At 43.9% G+C, this 26,886-nt stretch overlaps 1 protein-coding gene across 7 annotated transcripts in view; it reads right to left on the bottom strand.

Moving 5' to 3' along the window:
• FTO (FTO alpha-ketoglutarate dependent dioxygenase) overlaps positions 1–26,886 on the bottom strand; it is a 262,862-nt gene that overhangs the window by 22,617 nt on the left and 213,359 nt on the right. Inside the window, exon 9 of one of the 7 annotated variants that reach the window (XM_083626306.1) lies at positions 26,714–26,767. The exons of the other annotated variants lie outside the window; for them this stretch is intronic. Within the exon in view, the coding sequence (XP_083482432.1) occupies positions 26,755–26,767 (13 nt within the window). The 3' untranslated portion in view covers positions 26,714–26,754. Of the gene's footprint in view, positions 1–26,713; positions 26,768–26,886 lie in introns of those variants that run through there. 7 annotated transcript variants of the gene reach the window in all.

Genomic DNA, 26,886 nt, shown 5'->3' on the forward strand with positions numbered 1-26,886 from the left:
GCTGTAGAACAACTTCAGAAATGCGCCCGACAAAAGAGATACGATTTCAAAGGAGGATAAAATAACTTTCCTCACGACTCACTAGAATGGACGCAGTGTTCTTCCAGAGCAACAATGAAAACAAAACACATCGGTTGCAACGGTGACTCTGCCATAAGGGGGAAATGGACTGCTGTGCTGCCATTGATTTAAATTTATGCTTTTCCTTCTCTATAATATGAATGTTAATATGTGGCAATGATATCAAACAAAACCACTTTCCAATTTGTCCCAGGAAGCTCTTCTAAGCACACCAAGACACACACTACAAAGCTTATGAGCTTGATTCCACTCAGTCCCCCCCCCCACTTTCACCTCCAGCAGTGTTCAGAGACTGCCACATACTTAAAATGGAGCCCCTGAACTGTCTCAGGTGAGTGTATAAGTACCTATTGTTTGGGACTGTGAACTTTCCCTGAATGAGGTTTAAAGCTAGTAAAATTGAAAACGATTCAAGGTGAAAAATGTATGTGGACTTGTTCTTATTTAAAGCATCTGTATCCCACCTTCCCATCTATAGAGCATGGTATAAAGCGGCATGGCCAAACTTGGCCCTCCAGCTGTTTTTGGGACTACAATTCCCATCATCCCTAGCTAAAAGGACCAGTGGGCAGGAATGATGGGAACTGTAGTCCCAAAACAGCTGGAGGCACCTTTTTCTAAACTACACTTCCCAGGATTCATTGGGGGAAGCCATGACTATCTAAAGTGGTATGATACTGCTTTAAATAATGTATCGCACCGATGAGGCCTAGCTTACACGGGTTTTTGAATTGCATGCAGGCCTGTGGCTCTCACTGGGTGATGAGTGTGGATATGTCTTTATAACTCAGCAATGGTGCCCACCCTGTGGAACGCCCTCCCACCAGATGTCAAGGAAATAAGCAACTACCTGACTTTTAGAAGACATCTGAAGGCAGCCCTGTTTAGGGAAGTTTTTCATGTTTGATATTTTATTGTGTTTTTAATACGCAGTTGGAAGCCACCCAGTGTGGCTGGGGAGGCCCGGCCCGATGGGTGGGGTATAAGTAATAAATTATTATTATATTATATATCTCTCATCAGGGCCAGCCCCACCATTAGAGAGAGTATGGCACCTGCCTCAAGCAGCAAATGCCAGCCCCCAACCATTTCCCCTGAGTCACTTAAGTTGGCCTATTCAGGGACCCTATGCTTTCCTGCTGCCCTCAGGTATGGTGCAGGATGTTGTCCCATTGAAGTCAGATCCAACTGCTAGTCTGGTCAGAATCTGTACATGGAACTGGGATGGGGATCACCTCAGGCAGCAGAATGTCTATCCCTCCCATGTAAGAATGCCAGCATGGTCTTGCTTGCATTTCACATCTGCCTGTTCCTTTTTCTGGGTGATCCACAAAGCAAGGAATCAAATGATAGGCCTTGGTTTATTGGGGTCCGGGTTGAGAGGGTAGTAGAATTCCAATTGACCAACATTGCTAAATACCACAGCATTTGCAGATACATGAAGTCTTCTGTTCAATATAAACTGCAAACTTTACATTGCAGACCCTACGCAGGCCTCCGGGCTGTTTCTGTTCACAGAGTTTTACAATCATGCAAGTTGAAAGAATACATTTGGAATGCATGAGGGGATCATGATACATATGCATGTGCACACCTCCACATAGATATACAGACTCTTGTATCACTACTCTGAAGGTTTAATAAATTACGCATATATTTTTGGCAACACAGTTCTGGATTCCCACAAGAAAGTTCTCGCAACTGACCAGAGGGCTGTGCAGCAAATCCTTCTCCACTCTTAAGCCGTATGACTCTTGTATCGCAGATGACCAACCTGGGGCTTTCCAGGTTCTGACTACAACTCTCATCATTCCTGTCCATTGTCCATGCTGGCTAGAGCTGATGGGAGTTGGAGTCCAACAACATCTGGAGGGCCACATGTAGGTCACCCATGTTGCATGATGCAATAAAACATATCTCAGCATGTGATCCCAACCTCAAATGCATAAGAAGAATATAAGAACACACAGAGAACCCTCCTGGATCAGGCCAAAGGCCCACCTAGTGTAGCATTCTACTACTACTACTACTACTACTATTCTGTTCTCACAGTGGCCAACTAGATGCCCTGATAGGAGGCCTGCAAGCATCTCCTCAGGTCAATAGAGCACTCAATAGAGCAGACTTTGTTCAGCATTCCCTCCCCCCTTTTTAATTGTTTTTATGGAAGATTTTCTTGGGTTGCAAAAGTACATACATTGTCTCTGTTTCCAAGTCACAAAGTCCTTTCTACAGATCAGTTCTATTCAATGTGAGGCGTTGATGTTTCTATATAGTATAAGGTTCATTCAGCATTTTAACTGAATTCTGGTTTTGCGGTTTTAACTGATTTTTATTTTTATTGTGCACCACTTAACGAGATGATTGTAATTAAGTGTGAGATAACCCATTGAAACAAACAAACAAACAAGCATGTAGATGTCATAAGAGGCAAAGAGAAGTGAGGCACATCTACAATTACAAACTGGGTTTATAGACATTAGTTGTATACACACATCCTTTTATTCTAGAATCAATGGAGACTGGGTACTACTATGTAGTCCACATGCAATCTAGATCTATTACATCCCCTCTCCAAAAAAAGAAGCACTTATTGAGAAACAGGTTTAATTCTGATTTTTATTTTATTTTTAAAAACTCATTTCCCACCATGATGGGTGGGAAGTCAAGGGCACTATGGAAAACTAAAAGGGGGGCTTGTTCCTACTGCCTGGCACTGCTCAGAGTGGTAGGCTAAAGAAAGCAACAGTTAAAGGCTAGCTCAGTATCAGCATCAACTGGGGGCACTGGGGTCCTGGCAACAGCCCAAGGACGCCAGGTGCTGATGGCAACCCTGACTACTGCTGTATTAGCCTTAAAATTGGTTGGCATTTTGTGAACTTTGAATTTTAGCACCACTGCCTACCCCGCCACCCTCCAACTGGAACACCAAGAATCAGGAGAGAATACAGCATTAAGGATTTATACTGTGTTGTCTTCTATTGACTTTGTACCTAGTACACCAGGATAAAATTAATCTCAATTAGCCCTGCTAATATAAAGACAACCATGTTTTTCTTCACTTCTGCCTTGCAAGAGACCTGTGTGTTTTGGTTAGGGCTGGAGACAGATGAGTTAGGTGCCAGACGTTACATCTTCAAAAATGGGGGAACTGTCATTATTTCTGCTTTATCCCAAGAGACAAGGCACATCCTCGCATCCTGAAATCCACTCAAATCTGCATAACTGTTCCTGTGATGAACAGCTTTCTTGCCACTTTGTAACATTTTGGCTGGACCTAGTAATGGCATTGTCATATTGTGATTACCGTATTTTTCGCTCCATAGGGTGTACCGGACCATAGGGCGCACCTAGTTTTTAGGGGGGAAATAAAGGGGAAAAAATATTTCCCCCCCAGCCATGGGGCTGGGGCGGGGGAAGCCCGAGCTTCACCCGACCCCAGCCCCCAGAACAGGCTGCTATCCGCAAGCCTTCGGAGCCCGGCGGGAACTCCCGTCGTGCTCAGAAGGCTTGCGGATAGCTGCCTGAAGCCTGGAGAGCGAGAGGGGTTGGTGCGCACTGACCCCTCTCACTCTCCAGGCTTCAGCAAAAGCCTGCATTCGCCCCATAGGACGCACACACATTTCCCCTTCATTTTTGGAGGGGGAAAAGTGTGTCCTATAGAGCGAAAAATACGGTAAGCATGGCATGTCCAAACTCAAACTTGAAGACATTGGGGTAAATGGAAAAATGGGACAGAGTGGTATCCATCTAAGTGCTTTTGCTAGTACATGACCTTGTGGATCTGCAATGAACCTTTCCCTCCCTCTCTTCTCCTCACATGCCCCCTAAATCTGTTCTGGAGCGTGGGGTCCTTCAAGTCTGCAGTGCAGATCTGAAGAGCATGTGTGTTTGTATATGCGTCCGTGGGCATGCGTGTTGGGATAGGAGAGGGAGAAGAGGTTCCATTGCACAAGAAGAAATAGTTGTTCTAGCAGACACAAATAGCTGGACTTGTTGTCTCCTAACCCTACGAACCTTGGTGCTGATGTCTCCTAAGATTGCATAGGGAAACAAAAGGCATGCTATACACAGAGTATAAGGCATGAGTAGTTTCCATTGCCCCAATTATTGGCTTTATGCACTTTCAAAATGTGTTTCCAATCTCTTTGCATTATCAGCCTGGACATTACTTCCAGAAATACAGATAAGGTTAAGGCTGAGAGAGCCTAACATTCAGGACCCATGCTTTGTTTGTTTTTTTAATCATCACCAACATTTCTCTTCCTCTAGGTCATGGAGATAGCCTGGAGAATGTTAGGATTTCTATTTTTTGCACCGGCAGCCAAAAGCAGTGACGCAAGAGCAGCAAGGGAGCTATGAACTTGCCCAAGTTATTTTACTAGAGCTGTATTTACATTGGTCCAGAGACCTTCCTTTGATTCACAGGCTATAATGGAAAACAAAGGAGAAGGAAGAGAAGTGGAAAGAAAAACACAGCAGAGGAGATGGTTCTTGGAATCTGAAGATGAATGTATGATGTTGCTTTAGGCCGGAGATGGGGAACCCCGTGGCCCCCCAGATGTTGTTGGACTCCAGCTTCCATCAGTCCTAGCCAGCACAGTCAATGGTCAGGGATGATGGAAGCTATAATCCAGTAACTTCTGGAGGGCCACAGATTCCTCATGCCTTGCCTTAGACTAAGTCAGACCCTTAATCCATATTAGCCCAGTATTGTCAGCTCTGCCAGGCAATGATTCTCTAGGGCAGGCGTAGGCAGCCTAAGGCCTCGGGGCCGGATGCGGCCCAATCGCCTTCTCAATCCAGCCCGCAGACAGTCCAGGAATCAGCGTGTTTTTACATGAGTAGAATGTGTGCTTTTATTTAAAATGCATCTCTGGGTTATTTGTGGGGCATAGGAATTTGTTTATATTTTTTTTCAAAATATAGTCCGGCCCAGCACATGGTCTGAGGGACGGTGGACCGGCCCATGGCTGAAAAAGGTTGCTGACCCCTGCTCTAGGGTCTCAGACAGAGATGAGTTTTCCCTATCACCTATTTGATCATTTAACTTCAGGTGCCAGACTGAACTTGGGATCTTCTACATACTAAGCATGTGTTCTACTAATCACTCGTGATCCTCTGCTCTACGAGCATTGAGAACTTCCTGAAGACTTCGCCAGATGATTCATTTGATCATCTGTACAATCCTACAAGCACAAACAAATTGGATGAGAATAGGTCCTGTATGTACAGCTGGGGGGCCTGCAAATAGCAAGGTCTCCAACTATGTGTACTGTTTGTACACAGGTAGATATCAAACAGTTACACCGTTGAGAGAATGCATGGAGATTAGAAAGGGGCTTGCCACCACTATCTCTTGCATGCTCATTGTTTGCACAATAGTTACGCTAAGAGGAATTGGGTATGATATAGTTGGTCAGGGTGATTCCAATTTTGAGTATATTTTGTAAGACCTGAAAAATGTGTAGAAGGTAGATCAGTTGCACTAAGAGCTCAGATCAGAGAGAATGGGGTTTCTGGACAATCTTTCACGAACGCTCATAAAGTTTCCAAAAAAACCACTTTTGCCGAGCCTGCAGTCCTCATCCCAAAAGGAAGTCTAAGCATGTGCTAACTTCATTTTAGCATCTGGCTGTCCACTCTGGGAAACAGGATGTTGGACTAGATGGACTTTTGGTTTGATCCAACAAGGGCTTTGTCGTTTTTCCTTTCCTCCATATGTCATCTCTTGCTTCTTTCATGTTGCAGTTTGGCTAACCAGGAGGAAATGCGGATTTCCATCCTGTTGATTTTCATGACACACTGTAGCCCATCCGTGGCTTGAGGACTGGTGTCTTGCCATTCCTGTGTTATGGTCAAAGCATTTGGACATTTTTAAAAGCATGTGGGGAATTTTCCAAGGCCAGCGAGCAGAAAGGAGCAGAAGACTTAAGGAGCTAATCTTCTCCTCTACGAGAAAGCAATTTATATTGGTTTGCCTTGAAAATAAAATGAAAAATGAAATTCACATAGCACTAGTGAAATGCTGGAAAGCAGGAGGTCTAGGGAATTTAAAATCCCCCAAATACAGAGTTTACTATACAGCAAATGCTGTAAATTAATGTCCCTGATTACCCATGATCATAGCTGAGATCTGAGATGCTTGCTGCTTGGTCATAAAATGAAGAAATGGAAAGCAGATGCATACGTTGTAAATACTGTCCACTAGTCATGGGGGGGGGGATGTCTCAGTGGAAGAATGCAAGCTCTGCATAGGAATACAGGAAGTTGCCTTTTACTGAGTCACACCATTGGTCTACCTAGCTCAGTATTGTCTACACTGACTGGCAGTGACACCCCAGGGTTTCAGGGATCTCTCCCAACCCTCCCTAGAGATGCTGGGGATTGAACATGGGGCCTTCTGGATTCAAAGCATATGCTCCACAAAATAAGTTAAATTGCATTAATTTGGTTTCAGAAAACCAACACATTCGGTCCTGGAAGACGACCCTGTTTCGCATAAAAGCCTAAGTGTGCAATGGCTAATGAATTATTATTTGGACAATCTATATACTGCTTAATTAGAATAGTCACTGAGAGGCATACAAGAGGCATCATTCAATCAGACTAAAAATGAGTTAAAACTATAAAATCAGAATTCAATTAAAATGCTGGAATAAAAAAGCTGTCAGTAGGCACCAGAGATTCAGTAGTGAAGGGACCTGCCTAACCACAACTGGAAGGGAGCTCCATAAAACTGGGCCTACAAAACTGGGCTTTTGGGTGGATACAAGCCACACGTCTGAGACATGAGGGAACACTAAGAGTGATTCCTCAAAGACTTCAGTGATTAGGCAGGGATATAAAGGATTAAGGGGTCCTTGAGGTATCCTGGACCCAAGTTGCTAATGGCCTTGTAAATTAATATAAGAACCTTGAATCTGGCCTAGTAGCGTATGAGCAACGTATGACAACTGAGTCATTCACCACAAGTCACTATGGTGGGACAATTGCCATATTTAGTTCAATAAGCCCACATACCCACATATTACAGGATGAAGATCCATTTGGTTGGAATTCCAGGCACTGCCTCCATAGAGTGCCACTCTAGACTCTTCAGGGGGAAATCTAACCACTTGTTTTATGGATTCCTATATACAGCACTGGCTCTGAGCCATTCCACTACAAAGGCCTTTGAAGCTTTGTTCTATTTCACTTTAGGATGGTAAAGAACAAATAATGGCGAAGTCTTCCTTTACACCAGAGCTCGTCTGATGTCTGTCTACAGACACTTCAAACCTTCAATTTATGTCTTATGCTGAGGATTCGTGGAGAGGGGGTGGGAGAGAGAACGAAGAGGTAATGTAATATCCTGAGATCTATGGAAGATTGAAATGACCTTCAGAGTAAACTTGGGTGTTGTTCTTAAAATTGCCCTTGCCTGGATTGAAATGACAAAATTGCTTTTCAATTGATGGCGTGCCTGGTTCTGAAATTCCTTGCTGGATGGAATCATTGGCACAGGGCATAACCTAATGAGAATAAAGTAGGTAGAACCCCAGGCGTAAACAAAGTGGCTTAGGCTGATCCTTTGTTAGTACTTATGAATGAACTGTGAATGAGTGCTTATACTTTCGGTTTCATCCTCTTCCAGAGCAAATGTTCTGTTAATACATCCAGAGAACGGCCAGTTAAATTGGATAATGGAATCAGTCACAAGATATTTCAACATGTTCTATATGTGACAATGCTTGGGAGTGAGTCTTGGGCTTCCAAATATCCATACATTACATATAAAATATTTATTTATGAGAAGGGCCATAGCTCAATGGGAGACCATCTGCTTTGCATGTAGGAGGTCTCAGATTCAATCCCTGCCATCTCCAGGAAAGGATGGGAGAGTCCCCTTGTCTGAAACCCCAGAAATCTGAGCTTATTTAGCATCACTGAGCTAGATGAAACAATGGACTGATTCAGTATGTTCTTAGGTGAGTGTGCATCCATACGCATGTACGACCTGCTCACACCATCCATATCTTCTTGTTTGCAGCCCACACATATACAGATATAACCCATGTGGGCATCACACAATTCATGATGATGCTGGAACAAGATTCCAATGCTTGATGTCACACATTGCTGCGTGTCCATATTAAATGTTGGCCAAAAGAAATTCATAAATGCAGTAAATAAAATCCAGGGGAAATTATCTTGAAGTCTACTGGCTTAATTCAACCACCAATTTATATATACCTTCTAGTGTTTCTGAAAGAGGTTCAGAGTTCTGGAGCAGCCTCAGAGAATCTGTATGAGAGATTCTCATTCTGACTCTGATTTCTCTTAACGTGCACTAGAGATTTGACACACTAGGGCTATAAGCAGGAGTGTGCCGTTCATTGAGCTAAATAGTCATGGCTATTGCTACTCAAGTACATGGTTAGACCCCAGTGTCTTACTACAGTTTTGACACTAAGTTGCAGAGCTATGGAAGAACACCAGAAAGAAGACAACTGCAAGTGCCTTCTGCTTCCATTAAAGCATCTCCATAACAAGTGTCATTTGTGCCACCCCTGCTTCAGGTGTAAGGGGTTAACAAACCAACATAAGAAGAACCCTACTGGTTCAGACCAAGGCCCCATCTAGTCCAGCATCCTGTTCTCACAGTGGCCAACCAGATGCTTATGGGAAGCCTGCAAACAAGACCTGAATGCAACAGCACTTGTCCCACAGGTGATTGCCAGCAACAGGTATTCAGAGGCTTTCTGCCTCCAACAGTAGAGGCAAAGCACATCCATCAAGGCTAGAGGACATAGACCGTCTCATTCTCCTCCATGGGTTGGGACAAACTGTGGGGCAGAGAAAGGCAGTGCTTTAGGCATGCCTAGCTAAAGGGTTTCAGACAGTGATGGGAAACCTTAGGCCCAGAAAAGCATGAAGGAAAGCCGTCACAGGTATCGGAGCTCCACCGCAATGCACTCGGAGTCACTCAACTTATATTGGGCGGCTTATCTATACAAAACATATCTCCATCACGCCAAGTGTACCTTGGCAGAAACCTCCTTCTGGCACAAAGCTGCTTTTGAGACTTTACATGCAATAATTCAGAAATCCTACTTAACATTATCTACCACGAGCCCCGGTACAACCAGCCTATTCAGCAAAACACAAAAGGATTCTACTTAACTTCCTCTGGATGCTGCCGCTGCCTTAGCAGAGGTTTAAAGCTAATCGCATGAACGGAGGTGTTTTTCTAATTAGTAAAGGCCTTCACTATGTGCTAAGAGGCTTGGATGGATCAGGAGGAGGATCAATATTTCCTTCCCATCTGTGCTTTAATCAACTGCTGTGCACTCACGTACCTGAGGGTCTGGTGTGGATGCACAGGTTACATTTTCTAGAGACAGAAACAAATATCAGCAAGGCAAAGCCATGGTTGCTTTTGTTTGAATGGCAGGAGGAGCAGCAGCAGCTACAATTAGGGCTGCCACCCAATTAAAGAAATCTTAGTTGATTCTTCAGGGTCAATTAATCAATCAATTGATTAAATTTGCATAACTTCCATTTCTTTATTTGAGGCACTTCCAGCGTACTCTTCATTAAATTAAATTCCAGGATGGGATGCTATGTAATAAACATAATGTAGAAAGCAAAATAAAAACTAATCATTCTTCCCTGTAATCTGATCTGTGGAACTAGCGCTTCCACAAACGCTATACAAAGTCCACTCCATATTGGCGAAAACTCTATATTTTAGTGTGGCAGCACCTAAATTTTGGAACGCCTTGCCCATTGACAACAGGCAGGTGCCTTCACTGTACTGTTTTCAGTGCCTGCTAATTTTTTGTTTGTTAAAGCAACTCTACCCAGATATGTAGTTCACCAGCATTTCAGGGTGTGTGTGTCTATGTGTGCGCGCACAAAATCTATGTTTTAACTGCTGGTTTTACCTATATAGTGATTTTTTGTCAACTTGTTTTAAACTTATTTCAATGTATATTTTATATTTTTATGTAAGGCGCTTTGAGGTTTCTACAACTCGATGGCATACAATTTCTGTTCAATAAATAAATAAGAGAAGTCTTCACCAATGTGGATGGCTTGCTTTAATCCTATCAGTAACAACGTGCCCCCAAATCAGTAGACAGTGCCAATGATCTGAAATGAACTGCAATATACAAATATTAAGATGAACCCCCCCCCCAGTCACATTTCTCAAGGTAAGACTTGCACAAAGAGAGAGAATGAGAGAGAGAAGCTCTCTAGGTGAAAGAAAGCCCTGGCCGTGCCGTGTTCTCAGTTGCCTCTTTAAGGCGTCTTGGAATTGTGTAAACTGAGAAGGTCATACTAAATCAAAGGACATCATCTGCCTGTTCAAAACGCTATTAACGGGGAAAGCAGTCTTGAGCAGTGCATTACAGCCCCAAGGTCACCTGGGAAACCACTGGGCCTCACTGGTTACCCCGTAACAGCTCTCGCAAGCAACTTGATTAGCTGAAATAACCCCCGTGCCCTTGTGACTGGACTTGATGGGAAGTCAAGTTTATCGGCAGACTGCTAAGCTGAAACTTGCACCTTCCTTCCTCTCTCTCTCTCCCTCCCTCCATCCCTCGCTCGCTCGCTCCTGCCACCCCCACAACTTCTTTTTTCATCAAGAAAACAGCTTGGCTGGGAATTCAGATGACATATTCAGTGCTAACACAGAGCTAGCGTGGCATAATGGCAAAGAGACCAGGCCGTGAACCAGGAAAACGGCTGGTTCAAGTGACGCCTTGTCCATGAATTGACTTGCCAGCGTTAAAGATGATGCTGTTCTCTTGCCACACCCCTCCATCCTTGGTGCAGCTGATACAATATGAGCATTCGTAATAATGGCCCACCTTCCCGGGGCTTAAAGTTTTTTTTTAATGAATATTTTTATTCAAATACTTTCTAAACATACAAATAACAAGCACCAGCATAAAATAGAATCATTGTACATATGTTGTAATATCGCTTACTATGAAGTCCAGCAGCTTAATTTAACGAGTCTCCTCACAGGTCTCTAAGAGTTGATGGAGGGGTTATAGTATGGCTAGATCTGTTAGTGCATATAATAAAAACAAAACCAGATAGTATCCAAGTATTTTTTCTGCTTTTATAGCCTTCAATCTTCCTGTTAACTTTTTGGCTGAAGCAAATTGCCAAATGTTTGCATACCCCACCTGCCTATGCTTCTTACAAAGTTCAAGGGATTCGGCCTTAAGTTATGTTTATACGAACAATTTCCAAACATTATTATTGCATTTATATCCCACCTTTCCTCCAAGAAGCTTGAGGTGGCGAACCTGGTTTTGCCCTCAGAACTACTCTGCAATGTAACTTTGGCTGAGAGACACTGACTTGCCCAGAGTCACCCGGCAAGCTGGTTGGGGATTTGAACCCATTTCCCAGGTCCCTAGCTAGCAGGATCAGTGTCAAGCATGATGAAAGTTGTAGTCCAACAACAGCTGGGGACCAAGTTTGAAAAACACCGCTTGACCACTACACCGCACTGGCTCTCTACATTAACAAGGTCAACTAACGTCCTATTGATTTCACTGGGTCTATCCTAAGCATGACTTGGGCCCCATCTGCATTATATACCTAAGGCAGTATCATACCACTTTAAACAGCAATGGCTTCCCACAAAGAATCTTGAGAACTGTAATTCATTAAGGGTGCTAGGAGCTCATTCCTTCACTTTAGTCAGTGGCACAGCAACCTGGGAGTTTTCCTCTCAACCAAGGATGGGAGACCTCAGTCCCTGGGGCTGAATGTGGCCTTCCAGACCTCTCAGCCTGGCCCTTGGAGCTCCCTCTAGGCCAGGGTGTGAAGATATTTTTCAAATAAACATTAGGAACACTAGAAGCTGAGGTTTTCTGAGTCACGACTGTTAGTTCATCTAGAAGAAGAAGAAGAAGAGTTTGGATTTGATATCCCGCTTTATCACTACCCGAAGGAGTCTCAAAGTGGCTAACATCCTCCTTTCCCTTCCTCCCCCACAACAAACACTCTGTGAAGTGAGTGAGACTGAGATACTTCAGAGAAGTGTGACTAGCCCAAGATCACCCAGCAGCTGCATGTGGAGGAGCGGAGACGCGAACCTGGTTCCCCAGATTACGAGTCTACCGCTCTTAACCATTACACCACACAGCCTCTCTAGATCAAAATTGCCTACAATGACTGGCAGATGTTCTCCAGGTTTGCATTACATAAGAAGGTAAGAAAAGCCTGTTGGATCAGGCTAATGGCCTATCTGTTGCAACATCCATTTCTCATAGTGACCAACCAGATGCCTGACACAAACCGGCAAGAGCACAAGAACCCTCTCCCCTCCTGTGGCTTCCAGCTGAGCTATGGACCGTCCCTGCCAAACTTCCTAACAACATAGGTTGCTCTATAGTGGAAGAGGGTGCCTGGGGCAGTGGTGGATTCTCTTTTGCCAGAGGCAAAGATGGGACCTTCTACTCTCAAAGCAGCTGCTCTGCCACTGGGCTCCGGCCCTATCATGACTCTCGCTGGTGACTTAGCCAATCTCAGTCAGAAGAAATTGTGCCAGATCCGTCAGCCATCAACACCACAGCAGCCTTGTACTCCATCCTAAAGACAGACAAGGGCCATGCGCTTGACTGAAATGAGCCCAGCTCTCGGCAGGGTAGCCATCAGCCTGTAACATGCAAGCAGTTTCTTCCTCTCCACCGTCCCCCCCCCCCCGCCCGGCTCTCTCGCTCTCTCTTTGCCTTTAGGTATCTCAGCTAGAAAAGAAATGTAACTATAATTTCATCTGACTTCAATTGTGTTCAAATTACAGCAAAAAAAGGAAGCAGACAACAAGCTGTAAATATTTAAAGAGACAGAAAATCATTGGGAATCACGCCTTTATGAATATTTGATGAAGAAAGGTTAGCTCTACTGCTGGTAAATTACAAGAAATTATGTCCGTCATGTGACTCTTGTCAGCAAAGGTTAATACAAATAGGTTTGGATTTAGTCAAGATGACAACGGGGATTAAAAAAGATTTGTCCTGTCTTCACCGCAATTAGTTTCCCCCCTTCCTATTATTAGTGTAACAGAGTTTATCGTTAGGATTATGGCAGCCAAGCTATACCTCTCGGAGAAATCATTTTGCTTCTCATAATACTGTGGCAGTTCCACAATGCATTTTTCATCTCTGCTAATCTGGCTCTTAATTGTGCATTTCCGGAGGGAAAGAAAAGGCCGTTAACCCACCGAGTGCCACCAATTCTTGGCAGATATTTATTTATTAAAATTATTGATGCCCTCAAATTTCCATCACAGAGAAAAACGGAAACCTTGCACTTGCTAACAACCTTTATAAAGTAACACCAACCAAGCAACTTTTTTTTTTAAAAAAAATATACAATAAAACATACAAGTAGATCTACAAACCAGTGCTGGGTTATCAGGCACGTACTGAAAAGCACAGCTGAGCAATAATTCATTTTTTAAAAAACCTGATGCCTAAAAGCATACAACTGGGTTTCCAAAGGCATGGAATATTCCATAGCCTGGGTGACACCACCAAGAAGTCCCTGTCAAACATTTACCAGGTTTAGGTTTCTTGAACTGGTGATTCCCAAACTCTACATTGGGGTGCACCATTGTGCCATGATAAGTGCTGAAGTGTCCTTTGAAATATTACACCACCATGCTGGATGCATCCTGTATAATCTTCCTGGCCTTGTCAATAGATGAGAAGTGGTACCATCCCAAAGAGTGTAGGAATGTGTCAGGATTCTGTGATGCAGTCCATGCTACAGCAAACAAGAAATCCTGGAAGTACCTGCACTTTCCAGAAAACACAGTATCCCTGTTAACCCTCAGTGACCCAGTGTATGGGCAACCTTTTCCAGAATGGGGGGACAGGTCACCAGCAAACTGCTGATGTTGTTGTTGATGATGATGATTTCTTACCTGCCCTCCACATAAGGTCCCAAGATGGATTATGACAATTTAAAAATACAATATTAAAGCAACATGTTAAAACAAAACACAGTCAAGAGATTAGGATGGGTCCTATATCCATCAGGAGAGAGAGAAGCCAGGGTAATGATGAATGCAATGAAAGTAACATAATGAAGGTGCTGGGGTATATTAATTAGTGCTATGCTGATTCCAGCCTACAGATTTCACAGATTCTTCTCCTTCACAAAAGAGGAAATTGTTTTTGTGGGGAGTGGTAGATTTTCCACAACATTTTCAGAGCGGCCATAGTTATCTACTCATGAGTGGGAAACCAGGGCCACATTTACTGGTGGACAATGCTCCAGAGGTTGGTTGCCAGTGGTGGGTGGAGCAATGTTTCTTGGACACTATGCATACTGACCAGAGAATGTGCACATTGCCCAGAAAATGTACAAAACGTAAGTAAGATATGCACATTTCTTAAGGTTTGTTGGGGATTATGTACAATGATCAGAAAAGGTGCACAATTCCTTCTTTATGGAAAAAATATGTGCAGATTCTGTATGAGGCCCAGGAAATGTGCCCAATGACCAGTTTAATGCACTTTTAGAGGTCAGTTTAACATTCTTTTATTATACACTCATCCAATGCTATTTTTCAAGAAAAAGAGGTTCTGGAACTCACAATGAATGCCTCCCTGCTTCTCTTACAATGGCAATGGGGCCCACCTGAGAGGTGACAGAACTGAGTTCCGGCTGGAAAAAAAGCCGTGCACCACCCACACTGAGCTTCCTATCTTTCGTTATATACATATTTTATTTTATTTTTCTGCAGACATCTATGGAAAGGTAGGGCACACATTTACCAATTGAACATTTCCCTTGTCGAAACTTTGCGGCCAAGACCTCTGAGGCATCCCCCCAACAAAGGGAGAAGTATAAAAGCGTGCTAAATCAAGTTGCGTGGAAAAAGCAAAAGGTAACATGCAGCCGCAGACAAAAAGGGTTAACCCAGCAGCCAGCCAAAATGATGAATCGGAATTGGCGTGCCTGGCACAGTTTGATCGCAGGCATCGGTACTTTGGGGATTCCACTGAGATTTGCTTCTGCAGCCGCAGACTCTTCCTTCCACACTTAGAGCCACGTGGAAGGAGGACATTTAACACATCAGGGAACCTTGCTGGATTATCAGATCAACTGATCAATACCATTGACAATACTGCTGTCTAAAAGCATTGGGGCCTGCCATCAGAAATGTACACAATAACCGAACGTTCAGGACCTCTGCCGATACATTACCTTTGACCCGTTGCTTCCACAGTGGGCCCAAGAGGCCACTGGCTCTTCCTTCCTGAGCTTTTCCACCTAACTGACTTCCAGCTGCCTGCTTGAATCAAAAGCACCCCTTCATAGCAAACCGTGACCCGGGGAGGAGGAGGAGGAAGGGTAAGAGAAAGAACCTGGAGCTACAACCAGAGTCTCTGAGGCATAAAAAGCCCAGCGATTCAGGTCATTCCCATTGCCACTCGGAGGCAGTCATCTCGCCGTCTGCTTCCATCGGGCTTGTGTAAAATCTCATCAATGCACTCTGCATCACGGGGACTCGGTGGGATACAAATGGCTTCTTCGTGTAGTCTGCTTGCTCACAGAGATTTGAGTTACCTGCAGAGTAACTCTCCTGCTCTGTGACACACACCTGGCCCTCCTGAATAGACATCATGACAAATTTCAACTTGCTGGATTTAACGCTCTAAAAAGCAGCCCAGATTTTTATTGCTCCCGTTGAAGTTAACTCTGAAAGACAGAAGGACGGGGCTTCGTCGATCTGAAAAGACTTCAGAATGCATTAGGGAGACCCAAGAAGAAGAAGAAGAAGATGAAGAAAAGACATGAGGGGGAAGGGAGGAAAGAATACCCATTAAATCTGGAGCATCAATGCAACGCATCAGGTTTGACCGTTGTACTTGATGTGTTGTTCTTATGGGCATCTCACCATCAAAGAGGAGGGAGGGAGCAACCTGTTCCGGAGAGGAAACATCACTCAGATCAAATGTACTACATAGGAAACATGGGCTGGCAAGGAAAGTTTCAAAACAGGTGGAAAAACCCCAATGAACTGCAGCGACAACAAATGCAGAAGATGTTCCCTTAAATGTGCAAACATCCTACGAAAGATCAAAAGTATCACAGGGTGGATGAAATGGGGCTGATTGATTCACAGCTGGCTTCTCGGTACGCTACAACAAGAAGGCTGCACGGGAGCATAGAAACACTGGAAGGTGCCTTATACGGAGTCAGACTCATTGGTCCACTTAGCTGGATACTGTCTACACACTGACTAGCAGGATCTCTGCAGGGTTTTGGGCAAGGGACAGTCCCAGCCCTTCCTGGAGGGTCCAGGGGTTGAACCAGGGACCTTCTGCATACAAGAATATGGTCTACCCACTGAGCTATGTTTCTTCCACTAACAGGCAGCAGGCATTGTCCTTGTGTGTGGGAAGTCTGGTGTTGTGTGTAACTGATGCTGTCCTTAAACTATGTATTTATCTGTTCCATTTCTCTCCTGATCTTCACCCCTAAGGAGCCCATTCTGAAGCAGTAATGCTCAGTTGTGGCTACTGCTGAATTGGTGATTTTCTAAGGGGGGGCACGCACTGTGCATGCAATGAGACATTAAAGGTAAAGGGACCCCTGACCATTAGGTCCAGTCGTGGCCGACTCTGGGGTTGTGGCGCTCATCTCGCTTTATTGGCCGAGGGAGCCGGCGTACAGCTTCCAGGTCATGTGACCAGCATGACTAAGCCGCTTCTGGCAAACCAGAGCAGTGCACGGAAATGCCGTTTACCTTCCTGCCGGAGCGATACCTATTTATCTACTTGCACTTTGACATGCTTTCTAACTGCTAGGTTGGCAGGAGCAGGGACCGAGCAACGGGAGCTCACCCCGTCGCGGGGATTCGAACCGCCGACCTTCTGATCAGCAAGTCCTAGCCCCACGCCACCCGCATCCTGCAATGAGACATTAGGAAGGACCAAATAATATACCAAGTCCTGTAAGAAGAAAGCCCGCAATTTGAATCTTCCATCTGCCATAAACTTGCTAGGTGGCCTATAATAACGGTGATTTGCCTTACAGGGTTAGAAAAGTACATGAGACTAGCCAGGGGCCCAGCTACTCCAGCATCGTTTTCTCCCAGTGGCCGATGCTTATGGGAAGCCCACAAGAAGGACTAAAAGCAGGGTCTCTTTCTGGTCCTCAAGACGCTCCACAGGCAACACCCCTCCCCAGGCCTCTTCCATTACTGGCCCTCCTTGAGTGCATTGGCCTGCCTGGAAAGTGTCCTTGATATTAATGCCTCTCCCTTGCAGGGGTAGACGACGGAGGGTTTGTGCATGTGAAAACCTCTGATTTCTTTGTGGCTGGAATGCAGCCAACTGCAAAAGTCACATCCATTGTTTGTCCCATTACTGCCTTTGGCCGCGCGCACCACTGGGCTGTGGCCTTTGTGGAATGTTGCCCTTGAACTGAAGAAGGTTCCCCAGCCCTGAGATGGAGTATTGAACCTGGACCAGCAGACTTGGGTTCAAATCTGAATGCATCCACACAGCTCAGCCAGCTGCCTTGGCCCTACCACTGTCTCCAAGTCTAACCAAATCCACAGGCTCGTTGCGATGACTGAAAGGAATCAGGTCAGATAGACTACTCTTCAAAAAAAGGCAGAGAAGCTCAAGTAAAATCAATGGACTGGGTGTATTTTCACATAGTGATCCTGTTCCATATTTTTTACCTGGTTCAGTTCTGTGTGTGTGCGTGTGTGTGTGTGTGTGTGTGTGTGTGTGTGTGAGAGAGAGAGAGAGAGAGAGAGAGAGAGAGAGAGAGAGAGAGAGAAATTCTGGCTTTCTTACTAGACTTGGCATTCCAAAGTGCATAAGAGTTTGTCACGGTAAGCTTCACGTGGTATAAATTCAATTTTTATTGCAGGTTTATTAAAGAATAGTTGTTTCACCAACAGTTAATTAAATCTGCTATCTAAATTGAACAGAAAATTACAGGGCAGGCAAAGCTTGTAAAAGACTCTATTACAGATAAGGACATACTTGGTCATCTGAAGAGTTTGACATCAGTTTTGAAAGCAGCATTGTGTTCCCAAACTCCTCGGCAGTTTTCCTGAGCCACTTTTGTTCTTTCCTACCCATTCATTACCAAGTCCCATTTGCTGAACAACTTCTCTGTTATTTTAAGGTTCCTCCCCCCATCCCGCCCACCATTAATAAAGCGTGATATATTGTCTCTGCAGGCAAAAATTAAAATAAAAAACTCTGATTCTCAGCCTTTAAAGCTGAGAAAGCCCTAACATTTCATTTCGCTTTGATGGCACAGCAGAATACACTATGTTTTAAATGCAAAAGCAATGGAGTAGTGAGTTTAGCATGTTAGTCCAAGGAAGAGCTTCAACCTAGATAAAGATGCAGGAGGAAGATGAAGATGCAAACAGATTGCCTTTTCCTTGTCATCCTGCTCAAAGATGGGGAAGGGCTGTAGCTCATTGGTAGGGCATCTGCCTTGCATGTAGAAAGTCCCAGCTTCAATCCTCAGCATCTCTAAGGAAGAGATTCCTTGTCTGAAACCACAGAGAGCCAAGGACAGTTGGGGCTAATCCACAATTCTGTTTGCCCCACTGTTTCCCCCTGCAAAAACATGCAGTTTAGCCGTGAATTGGAGCAAACAGCAAGCGGGTTTCCCATGGATCGCCGTTTGTTCCGATTTAGCACTAAATGGGGGAAAGCAACAGGGCAAGGGCAAAACTGCTCGGACCCATGCACAGAAAGCACAGGGCAAGCAGAAAACCACTCAGACTTGTGCTTTCTAGGCATGGGAGAAGCAGAAGTGTGGACAAGCTTGATGGATCAAAGGTCTAGCTCAGCATAAGGAAGCTTCTTATGTGTCTATGAACCACTAGATCAGGGTGGGAAGGCCTTTTCAGCCCCATTTCCTTCTCTGCTATCTTCCAGTGGAGGGAGGGGTCAAACACAAAAGCAGAGAAAGCAAGAATTGCATATTTTGTTGGCTGGTTTCTACAGACGCTCACACATTCTATGAGTTAGAATGACAAAGACAGCTCACCATTGTATTTGCCATTCTTGCTAATCATTACTAGGACATTTCACTGCACAACTTGCTTTACGATAGCTATCCCATTTATTCTCACCACAATGTTGTGAACTAGATTTAAAAGGACAGCAGATTTCTAGGGTCATCTAGAGAGAGTCATAGCGGAACAAGGATTTTAATGTTGGCTTTCCACATGCAAGAGCTGACACACTACCTACTGCTTCAAGTAGGCCAGGTTATAAATACTTGGTAATAATTCCTGTTCCTTACTTCAGATATTCTAGAGAAATTCCTCTGCACCCGCTGGGGATATGCACGGTTGGCATGGAGACATTGTGTGTGATGGGGCAATGCACATCATAGGGACTTTTGACAACCTCAGGGTCAGAGTCACATATTTGGGGGGAACAAACTTCTGTCCTTCCTGGACTGTACCATTGTATTTCAGAGTGCAGGTATGAATCTCCTTACATGTAGAAAATTAATTTGGGGGACAGAAAGGTTAGACACTTTCATATTGATGGGCTAACTTTCTACATGCAGGGATGTTTATTATTATTATTTTCCAAAAGAAGAGCATTAAAAAATGCAACCCCCCCCAATGCAATCTGAAGTAGAATAGTTCAGGAAGGACTGCAACACATGAATCAATTTACTGACCTTGCAGTTTGAACCATAATCTTTCATTGTCATCAGGTTCTTGGGCTGATTTTCCACGACAGATTAAAGTGGCTATTTTGAAATTATTTCACCTTGCCTATTAGGGAAAAAAATGTTTCAGCTCCTGTCATGGATTGTTAAACTGGCAAAAATATTTCTGTTTATTCCAATTAGTGAAATCATTTGCTGGTAGGAGACATTTCAAGATAGAAGGATCCACTTTAAAAATAAACCTTGCCCCACTGGGAAACTCATCCTTTGTCTGACAATTCAGGCAATGTTATTTAGAGATTTTTTAATTGCTCAGTTGATCTGCGGGCAAATCTCAATAATCAAAACAATATAAAAACCGGGCTGGGTGGGTGATTGTCTTTTTTTTAATAATTGTAATAAAATGCTGGTAACATCTGGGGAACGATAACTTGTCCAAGATTGGCAGTGTCAGAATTTATTTTCCAATACATCTTTGCGTCTCTGTGTGTTTTCTTTAAAAATTATATCCATTTTTAAAAAGTTCTTGTTAGCTCTGGGAAAGAAGGACAATGTGACATATTAATGTTCATCGGGACAACTGAGCCTTGCTTAACGGTAATTAGCAGGGAAAGCAGAATGCAACTAGGTCTCCCAGAAGCACTGAATAATGTTTGCAATTATTATTATTTTAAATTCTAAGTCACCTACAGAATGTCACCTACAGAATGTGAGTTAGAAATATGAATAAACAAATAAAGGAGGCCTGTCATCCTTCAAGCCTGTTGTGCAAACTTCATTACAAGGGTGGGGAGGCAGAATGCAGCCCTGGATTTTTCTACCTGGCCCTCTGGAAGCTCCTCAGCTATATATTCTCTCCCCAGGCCACACCCTTCTCCCATCTTGCTTCACACCCTGATTGGCTGTTTCTGCCTGGCTGGAACATGACCTTGAACTGCGATTGTGACTCACGCTTGCCTGGAGTGGGGGATAAAAAAAGGGCTTGAGGGTGTGTGCAATGGCAGTCATTGTTCTGCCCACCTTTGCCTCTGGCCCTGCCCACCACTGCCACATGGACCCCATCAGGTTGCCCACAAGAGAATGTGGCCCTCGAGCTGGGGGGGGGAACTTCCCCACTCCTCTAGTTTCAGACAGGGAGTCTCTCCCAGCCCTATTTGGAAATGACACTGAACCCAGGACCTTCTGCATGGAAAGCAGGTGCTCTGCCACTGAACCAGGGTCCTCCCCATGCAAGAGAATCATCATCCAATCCAGGCCAGGGCTGCTCTAATGTGCCAAGTCCAGGCCTGACCTTTTGGTGCATGAAACTGACAGGCGCCTCGTGTGATTCTCCCCCCTGACCAACACTACCCAATTTTCTACTTAAATCTGTCATTCTGAAACCGGTTCCGATTATTTGGAGGGATGGGAAGGCAAGGCATGCCATTACTGAGACCAAAGGCAACTTTCAAGAATGCCAGGAGAAAACCAGGCCTTTATCTCCCTCCTGTATTCGCACCGGAGAGTGTGGGTCAGAGGCTATTGCCCTATGTGAACAGCGTAGGCCTTATCAGAGTAACACACATATCAAGCCACCAATCAAAGCCCTTCTTAACGTGTGCTCAAAAGCACTCAGAAACAACAGCTGAAGGTTATCTTTCATCATTCAATATAACTGTTGGATATTATGTATATTGACTGGGAAATGTGCACAATTCCCCCTTCATGGAACTATTATGTGCACATTCTCCATAAGGCCTGGTGCACAATGTCTGGTTGTTATGCACATTAACCACTCAACTTGCATTCCCCTTAACATATACAAATTATCTCAACAATTACAAACAATCATGAATCCCATCTGGTGTGCACAAAATTAAAACCAAGAGTTCAATGTTCAGATAAACGGGGGGGGGGGGTGGGGGAGAGAAACAAGTTAAAAGCAAAGCTATATACAAAGATCCAATAATTCCCAAACAGCAAGGGATGCATTCCTAATGGCATTTTCTGGGGGGATACAACCAATGGGGCTCACTTCTAAGTAAACATGCATAGGACTGGGTGGTCAGAGTCCACATCCCACAACTTGTGTTAATTATTTATTATTCATTAATTACTTCTATGTATAGACTGTTTACTATCTGAAAAATCTCAATATGGTTTACAATAGATAAATACGTAAGTATATATAATTATCACAAACACACAAGTGAATATGTCAACCCAGCATGCCGCAGCTGTGCAAAAGGCAAATTCTATACTAGGAATCATTCGGAAAGCGACTGAAAATAAAATGACCACTATTATACAACCATTATACAAGTCTGTGGTGTGGCTGCACTTGGAACACAGTTCTGATAGCTTCCCCTCAAAAATAAAAATAAAATTGTAGAGCTGGAAAAGGTTCAGAAAAGGGCAACCAAACTGATTTTTCCTTGTGCTGTGGGATGTTCTCCCCCTCTCCACCCCACCCCCATATGTCCCCTAAATGTGTTCTAGGTTAAGAAACTCCTCTGGAGCAGTATTGTAAGTGGGGGTGGGAGAAGAGGGGAGGATTCCCATTGCGCAAGCAGAAATCATTGCACTGCTGAGTCACAGCGGCTGAATACTGCCCCTCAAATTCTTATTAATGTCAACCAACTCTTCAATATGGAAATTTGAATGACAGCAAAGAAACGACATCTGTGGGTCACCTATGATAATACGCTACTTGAGAGAGAAAGAAGGGCTTCATTTTAACATACAGATGCAAAGCAGAATATCTTGCCGTGCCCTGGTATGCAGCTGGTTTATGAGTATCTGGAAGGGAACCTTTATGCTTGGTCATCCCATAAGCAGTAGACAACTGGCTCCTCTCCTGTAATGTAGTACTTCATTAAAACTCAAGACTGTTTGGCAGGCACAGACACTGAGCACGGCTTACAGTTCACATCTGTTGGTAATGACAGGAGGCTGAGTCTGTTTCTTCCCACTAAAGACCAAGTACACAATCCAGTGCAGTTAATCAATAAGATAATGGAATGAATCAATAGCAAAGATTTTTAAAAGGTCTTAATTAAAGAAACACTTGCAGATACAAACGACGTCTTCAATCTATTGATGGTACCAGGGTGAGGGGATAAACGCACACGCACACACACACACTCAACTTTATTTTGCATGCATGCATTTTGCTGAACCACGCAATTGCTTTGGGGGCGGCCGGAGCTACCCAACTAATCAATGTCTTCTCTGCTCCGGTTGGGTAAATGGCTCTACAAAGATATTCCAAAATGTGTTGCCTTTAAAAGAAGACCTTGTGGTATGGTGGTGAACCCACATCTTGTGTTATTTGTTTTCTTGGACAGACTGCTCAATTACCTGGGTACAGGATCAAATTGGCTGAACAGACCCTTTTCGGCTCTGAGATGCAGATTTAGAATAATTAAGGAACACCTAAATTGATGGATCCTATTAATGCAAAGGAAGCCTCCAGCGGGCCCTCCAAGCAAACGTTGTCAATAGTTTTGATTCTTCCATGGTTGTGTGCCAGACACTGTTTTAAAGAGACATCAATCTGTAATGTCAGCATTTATCTAACGAACCTTCAAAAATCAATGTCCAAAACAGTCCATTACATGAATACACCCTATTTGTACATTTTCCACGAGAGGTTGGAAAAAGCTAGATGTTAACCTCATAATTAGAACAAGGGGCTGGACAGTCTTAAAAGGACCAAACAACATGTTCAGGGTGCCCTGGGAGGATTTTGGCTTGCTTCTTTCTTTCTTTCTTTCTTTCTTTCTTTCTTTCTTTCTTTCTTTCTTCAGTCCAAAATAGTTTGTAATACAGAGATCTGCTTAAAAAATCCCATTGGGTGTACACTCCTTGGTCACTGGTATCCAACTCATGCCAGTAGGAGTTTGAGGCATACCTGGTCAAGAGTAATAGTGATCAGTCTATGTCTAATCATTTATTATAAGTTGTTTTCACCATTATCATGTTATTATTAATTCGATCTGTTTGTCACTTGTCACTTGTAACCTGGAAATCTCCAGGTGACTTAAAGCACTGTTAAAAGCACCAAATAAATATTTTATCCCCTCAAACAGCACACACACAAACAAAAACAAAATTAAGAAGTTATGGGAAATCCACCTCCCTCCCCAGCTCAGCTACAATTTGGGCTCAGCAAATTAAACTATTGCCCATCTAAAATGGGGATGGGAAGGGGGAGGGGGTGGAATTCTGAAATTCACACCCTGTTATGTTCCCTGTGGTGTCCTACTTATCAAGGAGCCCTGGGATATTTAGTTTCCAGGGCATAGTAAGGACTCTGGGACCCTGGGAAAATAACATTTCCTAGGGTCTCTGGTGTCTGGAATTGTTGCCATGTTTAAGCCAGGACGAAAAGAGTCACACTGGCTAGGATTATGAGCATTGCATGCAGAAGATGAGTATTATGAGGATGCATTATGAATGGAAAAGGTTTGTCTACCCTGACTAGTATTAAAAGTTTGTAATTACTGAAGTTAGTGCAACTATTTGCTATTGTACTTTGCAGCTCAGCAGCGTAGCTGAGATGTACAGAGGGGTGCATATGAGACCTTCGGGTATAGGGTGGTATAGAAATAAAATAATAATAATAATAATAATAATAATAATAATAATAATAATAATAATACAGCCTGGAAGGGAGGGACACTTAGAATTGCAACACAATTCACTGCACATCACCCTCCCAAAAGACTGGGCCACCTCTGTAGTACACAGAAGATTTAACAACTGCAGGGAATCAAGATGATCCCAATTATTATATGCTTTTCCACATCTCCCCTGCTAGACACACCAACTTGGTTTCTTGACATTGCCTTGGAAATATACCTGACAGTTGCGTTCTCTCTTTTTCCCTTGGCTATTCAGTAGGGAAGTCCACTTAGCTCCCCCCAAACTTGTGGATGCTTCCGAGCTCTCTTCCTCCTTTTTATTTCTTGTTAGCATTTACTCTCCGCTCAGGCTCACTCTTCTGTCTGCGAGATTCCTTGAAAAATGATGTTTTTGACACAATGTCAGCCAGGAGGAAAAGGTTTAAGTTTGCTTCTCTTCTGCTTTTATTGTAAGCCGGCCCACATGATTGTCATAAAGCTGGGGTTCTTCTGCCTTATAACAAGGGGTGACAGGTATTCCATTCAAAGCTCTAGCAGATGGGTTGTCTTGTAATCTCTCTTTATTCCCAGCGACTCTCCCGCTCGCTCCCCTCTTCTCTTCTGTCCAGAGTGTTTACTCTAGTTGCTAGCATGTAACTGTTAGGCATGCCTGAGACAGTTCAAAGCACTGACGGCCTGGTGAATTAGTTGGGGTAGGATGCTCGCCAGCTTGATTGGGGAAGCTACTTCCAAGCAAGCCAATTGCCAGATGTCTGTCCAATTAAATAAGTCTTCCCCAAACTTCTGATATCTGAAGACCCCCCTCCCTTTAAATTATAAATCAGAGCCATGCTTCATCCTTCAGTTCAAAAAAGCTTACATTTAAAGGGTGCTGGTGTTAGCAGTCTGGGGTTGCAGGGGACTGAAAACTCGTCACTATTTCTGCAACGTCCTGGAGCTGTCCAATCAGCATTAAAAGGGGGACTTTTCAGCCACTGTCTGCTCCAAAGCTAAGTATATGGGAACACCGAAAACACAAGGTGCTTCAGTGTCAAGAGAATGGTGGGCAATGGTTCTGCCATGTACAATGGAACTTCATGGAAAATACAACTGAAGTCAGTCCAAAAGAAGATATTGGAACACTCCAAATCATCTACCCATATGCGTGCCCATATAGAAAATAGTAGATCCAGCTGAAAGGCAACACCTGGAGATCTGTACTGATCATTGCACTGCATCCTTAATTATTATTACTGCAGAATTACAAGATTATTGTATAATCTTAGAAAGGGTGCAGCTGCGACTATCATAAAGGGACCCTGCACTCCTAAATTTCTCACCATGGTACTGAAAGTGCGAAAGGGTTCACAGGAAGCTGCCTTACACCAAGTCAGATCCCTGGTCTATCGAGTTCACTGTTGTCTACTCAGACTGGCAGCAGCTCTTTGGATAGGGGGCCATTCCCAGCAGGTAATACTGGGGAATCAAACCTGGAGCATTCTGCATGCAAAACAGATGCTCTCCTACTGAGCCACAGCCCTTCCCCACATTAAAAAAACAATGACCTGCTATCATGAACCTGACCATGAGAAGAAGCCAGGCCCCCGAAAGACAGGTGAACCAACTGCACTGGGAAAACTGTCCAAGCTGTGGGGGTGCTAAACGCAGACCAAGGTCCATCCAGTGAACCTGAGTCAGATACCACTGAACTGGGACCCCCCGAGACAGTATCCTCTGACCCAGATGCTCACAAGGAACTGGTGCCCTTTCTACAATTGGCCTCTGAGACTAGGATGCAGCACCCTAGTAGGTCCTGACCCGCCAGCTGAAAACCAGTGCTCTGGGCGGATTCAGTACATGAGCCGAGGAAGTATGTAATGAACACAATCCAAAATCAATAGCAAGAAACATGAGCAGCATCTGAATAATATTTGGTTGAAATAGGCTGACGGCGGAGAGAGCAAGCCAGAGACATACATCGATAGCTGTAACTGAGTTGTCTACAATTTTTGTACAATAAGAATTTGAGTACATATCAATAGAGCAATTCTTAGGGTGAGCAATAATAATGATGAAAATCAATGTCGTAAAACAAAAAGTTAGCTCAGCAGACAAACTATCTACAAGCTAGGCAGGCCTGGGCTTTGAACTGGAAGCAGTTCTCTCCAGTCTTTTAAATCTAACACCCACCCACCCGTTGTTGTTGTTGTTGTTGTTGTTGTTGTTGTTGTTGTTGTTGTTGTTGTTGTTGTTATACCTTCTTCCCAAGAAGGCAAACAACACGTGATAAAACAATAAAAACATCTTTTAGAAATTCCAATTAATTAAGATGCAGACTGGGAAAGATCTCAAGTGAAAAGGTTTGCTGACAGAGGAAGGTCTACAGGTGAGGCCTAAAAGACAACGGAGATGATGCCTGTCTAAGATTCAAGAAGAGTGAATTCCAAAGGTGCCACAACACTATAGACCCAATTCCTACACTGTGTGGAACGAACCTCCTGATAAGGTGGTA

The sequence above is a fragment of the Podarcis filfolensis genome (assembly GCF_964270895.1).
Source record: "Podarcis filfolensis genome assembly, chromosome: 8".
NCBI lineage: Eukaryota > Metazoa > Chordata > Lepidosauria > Squamata > Lacertidae > Podarcis > Podarcis filfolensis.